We start from the raw sequence: 16,361 nt of genomic DNA on the forward strand, positions 1-16,361 counted from the left end.
TCTCCACCTATTTCCTTTTCTCTCCATCTTCGGTCCGCCTCCCCCTCTCTCCCTATTTATTCCAGAACCCTCACCCCATCCCCCTCTCTGATGAAGGTTCTAGGCCCGAAACATCAGCTTTTGTGCTCCTGAGATGCTGCTTGGCCTGCTGTGTTCATCCAGCTTCACACTTTATTATCTTGGATTCTCCAGCATCTGCAGTTCCCATTATCTCTGATACACTGTCAGAGGAGATTACTTTGTAGAGGTTCAGAAGTAATGAGAACTCATGTGGAGTTAAGACTGCAAGATTAGCAGTTGAAATGGCAAATGATTATGAGTTGGTTCCATGAATCAAAGCTTCAATTGATGCCAGCTTCTGGCATCAATTTCAATCTGAGAAGGCTAGAAATTGGGGAACATTAAAATCCTTGGGTGGTAAGGGATGAAGACATCTCTCTGAAGATAGTAAGGATAGTTCACCACTGCTTCTAAAGAAAACCCATGATGACCAAAAAGAGAAGTACGAAAAGTTTGAGTGTTTTCACTCTAACAAAGTCACAGTGTAGGTGGTTTAGAAAAAGCACTGGGAAGGTAGATATAGGGAAATAGGATAAGCAAGTGACTTTTGTTGATGTGGTAAAGGAAAGTACAGTGGAAGCTAAAAAGCTGCAGAAGAATATATAACCTGGTTAGGGGTTGGTTGAGGAGAAAGTGCCAGATCTCCTTAAAGAATTTACTTGCAAGAATAAGGTTTACTCACATATGTCAGGAGGAGCAGATAAAGAAATTAAAATTTTAAGAGATACTGGAGCAAGTCGACCTTTGATGGTGAATATGAGGAGATACTTAATTCAGAAGGAGTATTGCCAGAAAAATCAAGCAATTGAACTGTTACAGGAAGTGTATCTGGGAATTTTCCTGACTGTATGATAACAAAGCCACGGGTTGAAGCAGAAGGAGAATTCAAAGAATAAAGATAGGGAATTTGAAGTTCAAGTATCAGAAACTATGTTGATCAAATGATTGAGAAAATATTGTAGAAGAGTTAGCCAAATGATTTTACTAGACATGGACTACCCAAAGAAATACAATCAGATCAAAGGTCAAATTTTACATCAAAACGATTCAAGGAAAATATGAATATCTTAGGAATAAAACAATTTAAATCCATTGTGTATCATCCAGAATCGCAGGGAACATTGAAACAGTGGCATCAAACTTTAAAGATCATGTTGAGGGTTTATTGTCAAGACTGTTCAGAGGGTTGGAATAAAGGAATTCCATTTGTACGATTTACAATTAGGGATGCACCTAGTGAATTTACTAAATTCACTCTATTTGAGTTAGTTTTTGGACATAAGGTAAGAGGAAATTAATTAAGGAAAAATTGATGAGTCACTTCAGAGACAATATATTCAGACTATACGTCAAATTTTGGGGAAAGATTAAATAGAGTCAATGAGTTTGCTAGACTGCATTTGAAAGTAGCACAACATGTGATGAAAGAGGATGCAGACAAGAAAATAAAACTTACAATTTCACTAGAGAGGTTCAAGTCTTAAGTGTTACTTCCAGTGGTAAGTGAACCTTATAAGGCAAGCTTTAGTGGTCCATTACAAATTGAAAGGAAATTGAGTGAGGTGAACTATTTAACAAGAATGCTAGATAGAAAGGAATCTCATAGAGTGTGTCATGTGAATATACTCAAGAGATATTTTGATAGGGAAGGAAAGCAAAAGGAGAATTCGTTGGTGGTTACAACACAAAGTGAAGAACCAAGTTCAGATGTTTCTGAATTGGACATTCCTCAAACTAAATTGGACAATGAAGAAGTTCTCAAAAACTGGGATACATTATTAAGTTACTTTCCAGAGGAAAATCACAATGGTGTGAAAGAATTATTACAATCATGAGGGGATATATGCGGGTTTAAGCTGGGAAGAACTAATCTAATTATACATGATGTAAATATAGGAAATGTTGTTCCAATTAAGCAACATCCTTATAGACTTAACATTCTAAAGTTGACACAGGTACAAAAAGAGATTAAAGGCATGACCAAAGGCAAAATGAGTTGTAGTGACTGTCATGAATTCACCTGTCATAATGGTGCCAAAACCAGATGGTAACCAACGATTATTTGTGGACTATTACAAAGTCAATGCATTTACAAAATCTTCCATGTCCTATTTCATGTTTGGAAGACTGCATTGAGAAGAAGGGATAAGCAACTAATACTTCAATGTCCAACTTACTCAGAGGATACTGCCAGGTCCATTTATCCGAAAAAGTGAAGGAAATTTCAGCTTTAGTAACACTGAATGGACTATATCAGCTCAAAGTCATACCATTTGGTATGAAAAACATGTCAACCACATTTCAAACATTAGGCAATAAAGTTATTTTGGGATTACTTGGAAGGAACATTTGGAGCATCTGGCAGAATTAGTTGGTCAACATCAGGAGTCGAGCCTGGTGATAAACTTGGCTAAGAGCGAGTTTGCAAAAGCCCAAGTCACATTCTTGGGCCATATTATTGGACATGGAAATTTTGCCCCATGCAATATGAAAACAAAGGCTACTGGAGAGTTTCCCACACCATCGAGGAAGAGGAAAGTGCTTCAATTTCCAGGATTGAGTGGGACTTTTTTCGGAAGTTTGTACCAAATTATAGCAGTGTGGTTGCTCTACTGACTGATTCACTGAAGAAGTGCAGAAAGTTTTAGTGGGCGGAGGAATTTCAGAAGGCATTTGACATCCTGAAAACTGTGTTAACTACTATCACAGTGTTAGCTACATCTAACTCGCAAACCATTCAAGCTGGCTATCAATATGAATGATGCAGGTATCGGAGCTGTACTCTTATAAGAAGACAACGAGAAGTTAAAAAGACCTGTTGGGTATTTTTTTCCAGAAAATTGAATAACGTCAACATAAATATTTCACGATTGAGAAGGAGATCTTGAGCTTGGTGTTGCAACATTTCAACATTTATATTGCCAGTAATTTGTCTGAGATAATTGTATATACTGATCATAAACCATTAAATTTTTGGAAAAATTTAAGAACAAAAATTCTGGGCTGTTAAGATGGAGCTTATTATTGCAGCCATTTGATTTAAAAATTATACACGTGACAGGATGAGAGAATGCAATGGCTGAGTGCGATGTCATGATGTAGGGTTACAGGGATAGCATAGGGAGTAGGTCTAGGTGGGATGCTCTTTGGAGGGGTCAGTGTGAAATCGATGGGCTGAATGGCCTGCTTCCACCTTGTAGGGATTCTATGATCATGCTAATGCTACAAATGGTCTGGATCAACCTGAGATGATCAGTCAAATTAAAATCTATTGCAAAGATTAGTCAGAGGGTTTGAGAACAATGCTTTCAGTCTTCCAAATATTTAACTGGGGGCACAATGTTGTAACTTCTTCAACATTGGTCTGTAAACAGAGTAAAGGAGAGGATTTTATGGTTGACACTGTGAAAGCCTGTAAATAGGAAGAGGCTGATGAAGGGAAAAAATGCATCATAGTTACAGTCACCAGCCAATTCCTTCTTAAGGATGATCTGGGGGTTGTGACAGAATCTGAAAGCTGAGTAGTGTGACAAATAGGCATAGATTATTGAGGTGACAACACATTCATGAATCCTTTGGAGGAAAGTAAGGTTGCAAAGTGAAACAGTAGTTTCCAAAAGCAGAAGGAGCAAGGTTATTTTTGATGAAGCAAGGCACTATTACTTATTTCAAAGGGAGGAGACAATGTTCCTTAAAATAGGGTCAAGAAAATGAAACTGGGTGGTTCACAGTTTAATAAGAATTGCCATAGAGAGCAGGAAGTGTGCCTCGTGGATATGATCATCTTGGAAAGGGTATGAGGAGTGGTAGCTTTGAAAGTAAGCATAGATTAGAGTCTGGGGAGGTTGAAGTAAATACCATCATGTGGGAGTATGTAAAGGTTCTGCTGAGGTAAGGACATCAAAAAAAGTCAATCAAATTGCTAACTATGCGGAAACATTATTAAAAATCGGGCACAAAATTGAGGAGTTTGAAGCACCAGTTGTAAGTTACGTGGAGAATAATTTTTCACTTTCAGATGTGGATGGATGAGGGGAGAAACTGAAAAGGGAATATGTGTGATAACACATGCAAAGAATTGTTCTTGTCCATGATCAAGACCACAGGAGAATAGCAGCCCCTAGAGATGGTGCAGTTCAGAAATTGGCCATACTATGGGTGACGAGTTTCCATGAAAGGGAAAGTACTTGGTGGGTGGAAAGCCAGTGCATTTAGAAGCGGGAGAGTGAGAGAAGTTTACAAAAAGATCCAAATCACTTCATGCAGAAGCTGTGGCGAGAAAGAGTGGAGGATATATTAATTAGATAGACATGGTAGCTATATGATTGATCACAATAATGTCATTCTTTTCAAGGCTTTGTTTGCACATGAATAGATTTTTCCAGAAGAAGAATTTGGTGAAGGGCAGTTTCATTGATCTGTTGGTGTCCCATTAGTTTGGGCTAATAATTAAAGAACTATGCAGCTAGATCAAATCTCCAGAATATATATGATCATATTGAATTTTGGAACATGTTTGAGGGACTGTATGATTTACTTGTGTTCTGATGATAGAACACTGAATGTAGAGGGAATAGGGTGAACCTAACAGATAGGAGATTGGCAAGGTTAATTTGGAGGGAATAAGATTAGATTAGATTAGATTCCCTACAGTGTGGAAACTAAATAACTAGGAAGAAATAAGAAAGACCATGTTGGATGCTGTTGTAAGTGTGTATGTTATATGATTACTTATAGGTTGGAAATTATAATTTTTACATGCATGATAAATTAAAGAATGTCTGGCCTGAGACAGTGGCACACAGGCCTGGGGAAATTACAGATCAAAGAGAGCTCCACATTATGTGAGTAAAGCCCTGGTATGAGATATTAAATGTTAAATAATGGGATCTTATTTACTAACTCTTGAGGAGAAAAGGGCTTATTATTCATGTAAGTCCCACAGTTCAAAGAAAGTTTGTACTTACAGCTAATTTTTATATTTGGAAACTGGCCGTGTGTCATGTCGTAATTTACTACAGGGCTGAGGAATGGTGGGGGGGATAATAGGTTCCCTTTGTTTTTAATACAGCTCTGGTTTCATGCCATGTGACATATTAGCCGGGGATCATCTATAACAGGGCAGCCTCAACGTGGGGCAGTTTGATACAGGCGGGGAGAGAGAGCATCTGCTAGTAGCTGGAACAAGGAGCACAGAAGATCTCAGTGTTCATAGTTATTTCTTGTCTGGAGTCATTGCACAGGGATACATACCATGTCAAGTCTCAGACCAAGGGTAGTCCAAGTTCATGTAAAAGCTAAATACTGCAAATGCTGGAAATCTGGTATTAAAATAGAAAGTGTTGGAGAAATTCAACAGGTCTGGCAGCAACTGAGGGCAGAGAAATGGAATTAACATTTTGAGTTTGATATGACTCTTCTTCAGAACCGAGAGGGATGAGACTGCAGGATCTGTTGAGTTTCTCCAGTACTTCTCATCTTTAAATACACATCCATGAGCTACTGAATAGTTCATAGAATCCCTAAGTGTGGAAACAGGCCCTTCAGCCCAACAAGTCCATACTGACACTCAGAGTATCCCACCCGGACCCATCCCCCACAACCCACCTAATCTATGCATCCCTGAGCACTGCGGGCAATTCAGCATGGCCAATCCAACTAGCCTGCACATCTTTGGACTGTGGGAGGAAACTGGAGGACCTGAAGGAAACCCACACAGACACGGGGAAAATGTGCTAACTCTGCACAGATAGTTGCCCGAGGATGAATTGAACCCGTGCCCCTGGCTCTGTGAAGCAGCAGTGCTAACCACTGAGCTACTGAAGTAAGGCTGGACAGTCTGGCTAGATGCCAAAGATAGAATCCTGAGGATGCCCCTTACCTCAGAAGATAGCGCTGAAACATAAGAGAATCAAAGTGAATTCCCAGAAATTATGACACACTTTGGTTTTATTCCAGGAGAATTGAATGACTACTCATAAAACTATCGCCAAAAATAGATACTCGGTTGAAATTAAAAGTAGAAAGGGAAGAGTCCTGCTCAGAATGTTAGTTTAAAGTATAAAGCTTACAAAGTATAGTTTTGTTATTCGTATTTGTCTGATTTTGACTTTTGTCATTATTAAAGTTGTCATCTAAAAATGTGAAATCTTCATGTGTTTCCTTTTCCGTTAATAACTGTGAGTTAAGTTTCTTCTCACAAGATACCACATTCTATTGATATTATACATGTGCTTGTGCATCAGGAAATAGCGATGAAGTCTTCAATGGGCCTTTGAAATACACAGTGAATTATTGTGGACTTATTCAAGAGGATTTTCTACTCTCCTACAGTCAGAACTGCATTGAAGAATGGTGAAGGATTAATAAGAGCAGTGGGGTTTGGAAGAACTTTCCAATAAGGGATTCATGGAAGTGGCAGGGCAGACACCATGTTACTTATGCTTAAGAATAAATTTAGTAAGAGGCATATAGAACGGGGCATGAAGGGATATGGGAACAATGTGGGAGCATGAGATTGGGTCTAGAGTCTGTTAGGAGAATAAACTAATTGAACTGAAAAGTGTGTTTCCCTGTAGTAATTTCTTTGTAATTTTAAGTATTGTTGTATATTTCTTGTGATTAGTCTTTGTAAGTAATAATAATTCTTAGTAATTGTCTTACTGATTTGAACTACATAGCCATACATCTTATCATAAACTTTAATCTAGTCATCATTGCATGCACAATAAATTCTATTATGCACTTGTATGTATAGAAACTACATATTGTCAGAAAGCTCCCAGTATAATTTTTCTTCATTTGTGCCTTAACTGAAACTAAGAATGACCTTGACTTATTTTATCATTTCACAACTAAAATAATTGTATTGTATTTGTCAATGTTTTGAAGTGTTAGTTTGAAGACAGGATTGAAATCTATAGTTGATTGGACAGTGAACATTTTGGAGGTTTTAAGCTACACACTCAGAATTTCTCTATAATCTAACATGAAGTCATTCAAAAGTATTTGTTAACAAATCAATACACCGTCCGAATATCATATTTAGTGACATGTATTGTTCTACTTAAAGCTACTTTGAAAGGATCATAGAAGATAGAAAATAGGAGCAGTAGTATGCCATCAGTCCTTTAATTCTGCTCTGCCATTCCATATGGATAGATCATGGATGATCATTCCAACTCAGTACCCTGTTGCTATTTCTTCCCCATTCTGTTTGATCCATTTAGCCCTAAGATCTATATCTAATTTATTCTTGAAAGCATTCAATGTTTTGCCCTCAAGTGCTTCCTTTGGCAGAGAATTTCACAGACACACAGCTGACTGGGTGAAGACATTTCCCCTTCTCTCAGTCCTAAATGGCCTACCCCATATCTTTAAACTGTAACCCTAGGTTCTGGATTCCTTGGTCATTGGGAACACCTTCCTACTTTTGACCTGCCTAATCCTATTAGAATTTCTGAGGTTTCTATGAGATCCCTGTTATTCATTTAAAGTCCAATGAACATAATCCTAAACATCCAATTTGTTTTCCTTCATCAGTCCTGCCATCCCAGGAATCAGTCTAGTAAATCTTTGTTGCATTTCCTCCACAGCCAGATCATCCTTCCTCAGATGAAACAAGCAAAACTGCACATAAAACGCCACGTGTGGTCTCACCAAGGCCCGATATAATTGCAGCAAGATATCTTTGCTCCTATACATGAATTCTCTCACCACGAAGGACAACATTCCATTTGCCTTTTCATCGCCTTCTGCACCTGCCCATTTACTTTCATCTACTGGTGTACAAGGATACATATGTCTTGTCAACCTCCCCCCTCCCCAACTTCCTAATATATTGTCATCGATATTTCAGTGACATCAGAAAACTTCCAAAAAGAAGAAGCAATAACTAACTAAAATGTAAAGGAAAACATCCTCAAAATCAAGGTATTATTACAGCTGGAAGTGAAAATTTGACACTTTAATTGGTTTTCGTAATGAAGTTTCAAAGTTTACACTATACTATTAATAATCTGGTGAGGCAAAGGCAAAATTTAAAAGAACTAGTGGACAAATAAATTTTTACATCTCCTATCCACAATAAGAAGTTAAACAGTACTCAGTGATCAATTCATATAAAAGGAACACTGGAAATAAACTACACCCTATACTGCAGAATGTAAGACATAGAAGATCAAGTAACAGAGGATAAGCTTAAGGAAGTAACTTACTTTCACACTACTAATTTTTGTTATGTTTAACTACTTTAGTTTTCTGATTCTAGCTAATAACATGAATGGATTCTTCTGATTTAGCTCTATATATTCCTTGTCAATTGCTTCTCATCACTTATTGAGGATTTTTAGGACAATTGTAACTCTGTAGCGCATACTTCTGTGATTTATATGTTAACAAATGAATAAAATATGGCAGAAATTTAAAAACCCATGTTGCATATAAATTACAGTTTTAGACTGTGTGAAATCTGAAAAAAAATGGAAGCATCCAAGGTATCTCCATTTCACATCCCAATGATGAACAATGACCAAGCTTAATTTCAAAAATGACATTTTGCTGGAACAAGTGACAGTTATCATTTTCCTTCAAATGTTGATTTTCACAGTTTGGTTTGTCGTATGCATTCCCAGTACTTTTTTTTAGTTGCACTAGAAAAGAATAACGCAGCTGTGTTTCCCTGTTAAACAACCCATAGCCTACAAGATGGTGTGTCATGGGTGGGAGGGAACATGAAAATTTCCTCCCATCTTTATTTCTTCAATCTTGGCAAATAGATTTGCACAGTGACATGAAATCTGCCAAATAAAAAAGCTAGCACGAGTCTCCAGTATTTGAGGAACCGTTTGGGGAATAAACAACTTTGAAGAAAATCTAGTGACAAAGTCAGTTAATATAAAATTATAAAAAAGCAAGCTGTACACTCTATTGACCATTCTGGAAATGCTGCTAATGAGGGAATGATGTACTTAAATCTTTGAAAGTATTCACAACTTCTCCATTATTGTCATATCTAGAATGATTGAACATGTGTGTATTTTTTTGAGGTAACGTAAATAAATTCAAATTTAGCTATTTTAATTATCCAAAAAATGCCTATTCAATTACAGCAAATTGAAAGAAATAGCTTTGTCAAATTTGCTGAAAAAACGTTCTAATAAAAAAACCACATAGATTTTCGTAGAATCATAGAATCCTTACAGTGTGGAAACAGGCCCTTCGGTCCAACAAGTCCACACTGAACCTCAGAGCATCCCACCCAGACCCACCATAACCCACCTAATCTACACCTCCCTGAGCACTACGGGCGATTTAGCACGACTAATCCACCTAACATGCACATCTTTGGACTGTGGGAGGAAACCGAAACACACTGAGGAAACCCACACAGACACGGGGAGAATGTGAAAACTCCACACAGACAGTCGCCCGAGACTAGAATCGAATCAGGGTCCCTGGCACTGTGAGGCAGCAGTGCTCTAACGTAATGTAGAAAAGACTACCTTATGGATTAAGATTAGGTGTCCTAGACTGATATTGGAGTTACATGATTTCCAGTTATGTTGTACATTATGGGACAACTGCTTTGAATTTAATTCCTGGTTTACAGTAATTACTCTAAATTGCTTGTAATTTGTGCAAACCCATTCTAAAGAGACAAGCATTTAAAAAAAATTAATTCTTTTTCGCCTTGAAGCTAGCAAATGCGTACTTATTTAGGATTTAATTTCCTATGATTTATTGTGATGACAAACATCACAAAGATCTGCATCATACTTTGTGATCAAATTATGCATAGACTCTTTTTTTTGCTTGTCATACTGAACAGGAATGTTTCAGCTCTGGGGCATCACCAACCAAAATAGCAAAAGCACCTGAGTACAGTGTCATAAGCAGATAGTATCTGCTGGACAAACATAACAACAGTCCTAAAACAGTTGCAAGACCAATCTAGCACATGTATAAGGGTGATATTCTTTCAAACCTATAGCTGTGCTGTAGCCAGACGAGGCATTCAAAATGGCAGAACTGGATAATGAAGCATGCTGGGAAATTGAGCCAAGCACTGGCCAAAATATCCGGATAAAAGACGCTGAAATGAACAAGCTGCAGACCCAGACAAACAAGCTGCAGCTGCAGACAGTACAATACACAATTGCTTATGCCTTTTTACCAGGACAATAGGAAACATTGAGCTATTTTTCAAACAAAGGGACACCTCACACTCTTATCTGGGAAGCCTGCTCAAAGTATGTGTCCCTGACGCTTTCAGAAAAGGAGAACCAAAGACCACCCCATCATCTGCATGGCACTGCCTGATTGGGTCCAGTCAATCAGGGGGATCGATTCCTGATAGATCCATTGGTGGGAATCGAAGGTCCTCCCAAAGGGGTGTGGAAGCTACCAAAGATAAGAATCACTACAACAGCACCCTTGGGAATGGTAACTCGAGAAACCACTGTAAGAACCACCTCTGGGACCACCGACAGCAGAAGACCAAGACAACCATCACCACTTGGATCAAGGTCAAGGTCTAGCGTAGTGATGTTTGATCATTCCAAGTTAATTTAAAGTACAAGATACTGGTTTAGATTTACAGTGTTAATTGTCAGATTTATAGTATTAATCGTTAGTTTGTAGCATAATCTTTATTATAGTATTAATTCTGTTATAATCAATAAAGTTCATCTCCTATTACTATTAAGTATCGACTCACAGTCCTTTCCAGGATGTCTCAACCAAACACACTGTGGCGAGTGCAAAGTTCCTACCCTTACCAGAACCGTGCTAACATACAGCAGAATTGCAACAAAGTGTGACAATGCCAGATCAGTAGGATACTTGCACTCTATGTTAAAATTGCGTTTAAATTGCTTTCACATTACAATGGCAGTGAAATTTATATATCACATCAATTTGCAATTCCACTAATTCAGGCGATGTTCAGATGGTGCCAATGCAGTTATTTTGCGCTCTTCCTGCCCACAGTGTGAAACGATGCAAAGTGCAAAAAATTAACAACATGCACTCTATGTGCAAGAACATGTAGACAAGCTCATGTTACAGATGATATTTCGTAATTCAGAGGAATTTGTAGCTTCTGTAGAGTACTGCTAAATGTTAATCATGACTCAGAGAATATTTCCTGAAATTTACAATACTCTAAGTATCTGAAGTGGATTCTTTATTCAAAGGATTTAGAATTCCATATCTTTACCCACTAAATTTGACTCAAAACTTTAGGCTACATTCTAATTAAAAGAAGCACACTCACCAAGTAAATGCAGTTTAATGCTGTTACGATCTGTCAGTATTCCATCTCCATTGTATATTTCATATTCATATGTTCCTTCTTCTGAGCTATCCGTGATTTTAAATGTCAAAGTTCCGTTTGCATAAACTTTTAACCCATCTTTATGAGCCGCATAGGATTTAGAAATTTGACCTTTGTATCGTGCAATTATTATATTTCCTTTCATCCATTTAATTTCGTCATTTTTAGAGTTTTGATAATTAACATGTAAAAATATCGACTTCCCAATTTCTCCATAAACTTCTATTGGTTTATCCTTGTTTTCTGCAAGAAACAAACCTGTAGATTCAAGGATAAAACTGTTTAGATGAATTCATTTGTTTTCAGTCAACCAGGTCTCCGACATGCAAGTAAACCCATCATCAAGTTTGAGAGTCTAACCCAAAATACTCAAGAATATCAGTTAGCCTTAGATGAGTGCAGACTTATTGGTACATAACCTGTACAAGAGGCTGTTGTAGAGAATGACAGATGCAAGGCGTAAAGAACTACCATGTGCACAGAATTAATTACTGTTCAAGTTTGACCAGCCAAATCTCAGAGTCTGAGAGCTCAAAGCCCTGGCAAGTTCACACTGCTTGCCCAGCCAGAACTAAGGATGTTAGCTTAAATGGTTACCTGCAACTGATTGAGAAAATTACCTGGTGCTATAACAGTTTAATCCGTTTAGGATGAATTATTAAAAGTAGCTAGGATCCTGTTAAGTCTCCTTACATTTGATCAGATATTATATCATTAGACTTGCCACAGTGCATTGACTTGGTTCCAAGCAGTACAAGTTGGCAAAACTGTTGCATCAGTGATATTTTCATCAGGAATCAGTGATATTTAGGTCCAAAAGTAAAAATTGCAATTGTAATAATCTCATAGAAGTAAATAATTTAAAATTTTGAATGAAATATTGAATGTGAAAGAATTTATGTCCGGAAGATATAATTAACTGCGTCATTTTCCCATGCACATCTTTGTGAATATTGGCAGTTTTAGCTTTTGAACGTGCGCTCACAACATGTAATATACCACAAAGTATTCAATAACATCAAAAGATACAAAGTAAATGTTTGACTAAATGTTATCAATATTTGCAGCAGCAGCAAATACAATAGAAAATCAGCACACCTAATTTACAATTCATTAAATTAACACTAATTTCCAGATTTTATTTACAAGTTAAATGTATTAGGAAGAATTTTCCCTGGTTCAGGGCTAGAAGGTCTGGATTCAAGTCTCATCTATGCTGGAGGTGTGACATAAGATATGAGAACAGAATTTTTTAAACATAATATATAAAGAATAATTTAATATTTTGATGAATGCTTTCAGCCATGGATGTCAGAGTGGCAGTCCATCAGGTTACAATATAAAGGAAAATCGGCTGCTGGTATAATGGTCAACTGAACAGTACCATGTGCTGATAATTTGCAAAAGTTAAGAATATTCCCATAGAACTGAATACATAAAGTTAAAAATGTACTAAAATCAAATATCCTTACCTGAAATATCTAGAAGAAAAATTACATCAAAATATAGTGCGCATTTTCGATGACAAAGCATTTTGATTGAATTTTGTTCGTTTTACCAGTAATTGAAACAGATGTATTTAAACAAGAAGGTATTCTACAAAAAAGATTGACGTAAATAGCTCAGTTCTGGGCTGGAGGGGAAGAGGAAACAGAGGAACATGTTACGTAGTTCTGAGTGGAAGAGAAGGGCTATGATAGGCAGGCAGATCTGAGTAGTAGGAAAGGGCTGTAACCTGCTGTAGTTCAGTATGTTAAAGGAAGAATTCTGACATATAGCACTTACAGAAGGGAAGGGGACGAGAAGACTAGATGGGGCTGTGACAGCAACAGCAAGAGCCGACAATTATAGTATGTAGTTCTTTGCTGGTTTTGGGATGCGGTGCGGGAAGGGGAGATTTTGAAGCTTGTGAAGTCCATATTGATACCATTGGGCTGCAGGGTTCCCAAGCGGAATATGAGTCGCTGTTCCTGCAACCTTCAGGTGGCATCATTGAGGCCATCTTCAAGGCCCTCTGCTTCTTTCTGACCCGCAGGCCTCCCTATACACCTGTATTCCTCATGCAGATGGCCTCAAGGCCTTCCGCTTCTTCCTGTCCCGCAGGCCCGACCAGTCCCCTCCACCGACACCCTCATCCGCCTAGCTGAACTCGTCCTCACCCTCAACAACTTCTCTTTTGTTTTTTCCCAGACAAAGGGGGTGGCCATGTGTGCCTGCATGGGCCCAAGCTATGCCTGCCTCTTTGTAGGTTACGTGGAACAGTTCCTCTTCCGAACCTACACAGGCCCCAAACCCCACCTCTCCCTCTGTTACATCGATGACTGTATCGGCGCTGCCTCTTGCTCCCCAGAGGAGCTCGAACAGTTCATCCACTTCACCAACACCTTCCACCCCAAACTCAAGTTCACCTGGACCATCTCCAACACATCCCTCACCTTCCTGGACCTCTCAGTCTCCATCTCAGGTAACCAGCTAGAAACTGATGTCCATTTCAAGCCCACCGACTCCCATAGCTACCTAGAATACACCTCCTCCCACCCACCCTCCTGCAAAAATTCCATCCCCTATTCCCAATTCATCCGCCTCCACCACATCTGCTCCCACGATGAGGCATTCCACTGCTGCACATCCCAGATGTCCAAGTTCTTCAGGAACCGCAACTTTCCCCACACAGTGGTCGAGAACGCCTTTGACCGCGTCTCCAACATTTCCCGCAACACATCCCCCACACCCCGACCCCGCCACAACCGCCCCAAGAGGAACCTCCTTGTTCTCACACACCACCCCACCAACCTCCAGATACAACGCATCATCCTCCAACACTTCCGCCATCTACAATCCGACCCCACCACCCAAGACATTTTTCCGTCCCCACCCTTGTCTGCCTTCCGGAGAGACCTCTCTCTCCGTGACTTCCTTGTTCGCTCCACACTGCCCTCCAACCCCACCACACCTGGCACCTCCCCCTGCAACCGCAGGAAATGCTACACTTGCCCCCACACCTCCTCCCTCACCCCCATCCCAGGCCCCAAGATGACTTTCCATATTAAGCAGATGTTCACCTGCCCATCTGCCAATGTGGTATACTGTATCTATTGTACCCGGTGTGGCTTTCTCTACATTGGGGAAACCAAGCGGAGGCTTGGGGACCGCTTTGCAGAACACCTCCGCTCGGTTTGCAATAAACAACTGCACCTCCCAGTCGCGAACCATTTCAACTCCCCCTCCCATTCTTTAGACAACATGTCCATCATGGGCCTCCTACAGTGCCACAATGATGCCACCCAAAGGTTGCAGGAACAGCAACTCATATTCTGCTTGGGAACCCTGCAGCCCAATGGTATCAATATGGACTTCACAAGCTTCAAAATCTCCCCTTCCCCCACCGCATCCCAAAACCAGCCCAGCCTGTCTCTGCTTCCCTAACCTGTTCTTCTTCTCACCCATCCCTTCCTCCCACCTCAAGCCGCACCTCCATTTCCTACCTACTAACCTCATCCCACCTCCTTGACGTGTCTGTCTTCCCTGGACAGACCTATCCCCTCCCTACCTCCCCACCTATACTCTCCTCTCCACCTATCTTCTTTTCTCTCCATCTTCGGTCCGCCTCCCCCTCTCTCCCTATTTATTCCAGAACCCTCTCCCCATCCCCCTCTCTGATGATGGGTCGAGGCCCAAAACATCAGCTTTTGTGCTCCTGAGATGCTGCTTTGCCTGCTGTGTTCAGCCAGCTTCATACTTTGTTATCTTGGATTCTCCAGCATCTGCAGTTCCCATTATCTCTGATGCAAGTTTTTTTCAACCAAGTCTCCATATTGGAAACTGCGAGGGGAGAAGTTAGTCTACAGTTGATTTGGGGGAGGGGAGAAGGGGGCCTATGTTTGTCAGGGGGTCCCCATTGCTGTCAAACATGGACACAGTTTGCACAACATCCAGGGGCTTCTTCATGTTGGTTGCCCATTTAGACACTCATGGCCAAGGGATCTACCCCAGAGAATGTTCAGCTGTCAGTCAGGCCTAGCACTGGCAATCAGGGGAATCATCGGTCAGGGAGGTCCAAGCACAGCAGTGGGGTGCACTGGCCAGTGATGCCTATTAACATGGATTATTGTTTTCTAACATTCTTACCCAAATCTTCTACACCTTAACCTACCACCTGTTGCGTGGAAACCAGGTGATGACAATTCCCGACCTGAAAATTGCAAGCAAGTACCTGGTGTCTCCAGCTCACCACTTATTTCTCTGGACCACCAGTTTAGATAGCTGGTAACAACTTCATGGGCACTGGTTTCACGCACACACCTATAGCCACTGGCATGCAACTCCTGCCAGCCCTCATGGCTCCACTCCAGGCCCATTTATGGGACACCGTGCATTTTAATGCTGCATTTCGTGGAGCATTGGCAACAAGCCTTGTAATGCTGCTGCAAAGATACCTTGCACTCATGGACAGGACCAATCTACAGCTCACAATTTTCACTCTCTTTGACCCCAGCTCACAGCAGTCCTGCGTTGCCTTGCCATACTTTGACTTTTAGCACATTGGTGCTTCAGCCATGGCCTAAAGGCTCACTGTACTGTTGTATTGTCTTGCACTTTTGCAGTTAGATTGATTGTTATGCTAGTCAGGCACTGGACATCCTACTGTATGACACTGTGGTATACCCAGTTCACACCTTCAGCTTGCTGCAGCTTCCTGCACAGAAAATGAACTCTAAGGTTTTCAACAAAATGACCGGGATTCAAATCATATAGGGTGGGATGAGGGGGCTGGGTGTTGGTGGCTATGCTACTGTAAGTCCGTGGAACACTGTACTATTGGTCAAGGGTTGAATCTGCACACGCCCAGGTGCTTGACCATGGTCATGGGTCACGGATGGACGACGGGAAGGGTGCCTGACTCCAGTCTAGAGAGTAGGCCTTGATGTTGAGGATTTTCACCACCAGCTTATCCATTGTCATCACC

General features: G+C 40.2%; 1 protein-coding gene across 2 annotated transcripts in view; it reads right to left on the reverse strand.

Annotated features, from left to right (window-relative positions):
- si:ch211-132g1.1 (hepatic and glial cell adhesion molecule) overlaps positions 1-12,975 on the reverse strand; it is a 34,066-nt gene extending 21,091 nt beyond the window's left edge. For both annotated transcript variants that reach the window (XM_048540773.2, XM_059650038.1), the window contains exons 1-2: positions 12,868-12,975; positions 11,336-11,653 (exon numbers count right to left, since the gene is read on the reverse strand). In XM_048540773.2, the coding sequence (XP_048396730.2) occupies positions 11,336-11,653; positions 12,868-12,928 (379 nt within the window). In that variant the 5' untranslated portion in view covers positions 12,929-12,975. The remainder of the gene's footprint in view (positions 1-11,335; positions 11,654-12,867) is intronic.
- Between the last annotated feature and the right edge of the window lie 3,386 nt (positions 12,976-16,361).

This window comes from Stegostoma tigrinum, chromosome 12, assembly GCF_030684315.1.
Source record: "Stegostoma tigrinum isolate sSteTig4 chromosome 12, sSteTig4.hap1, whole genome shotgun sequence".
NCBI classification, from domain to species: Eukaryota; Metazoa; Chordata; class Chondrichthyes; order Orectolobiformes; family Stegostomatidae; genus Stegostoma; species Stegostoma tigrinum.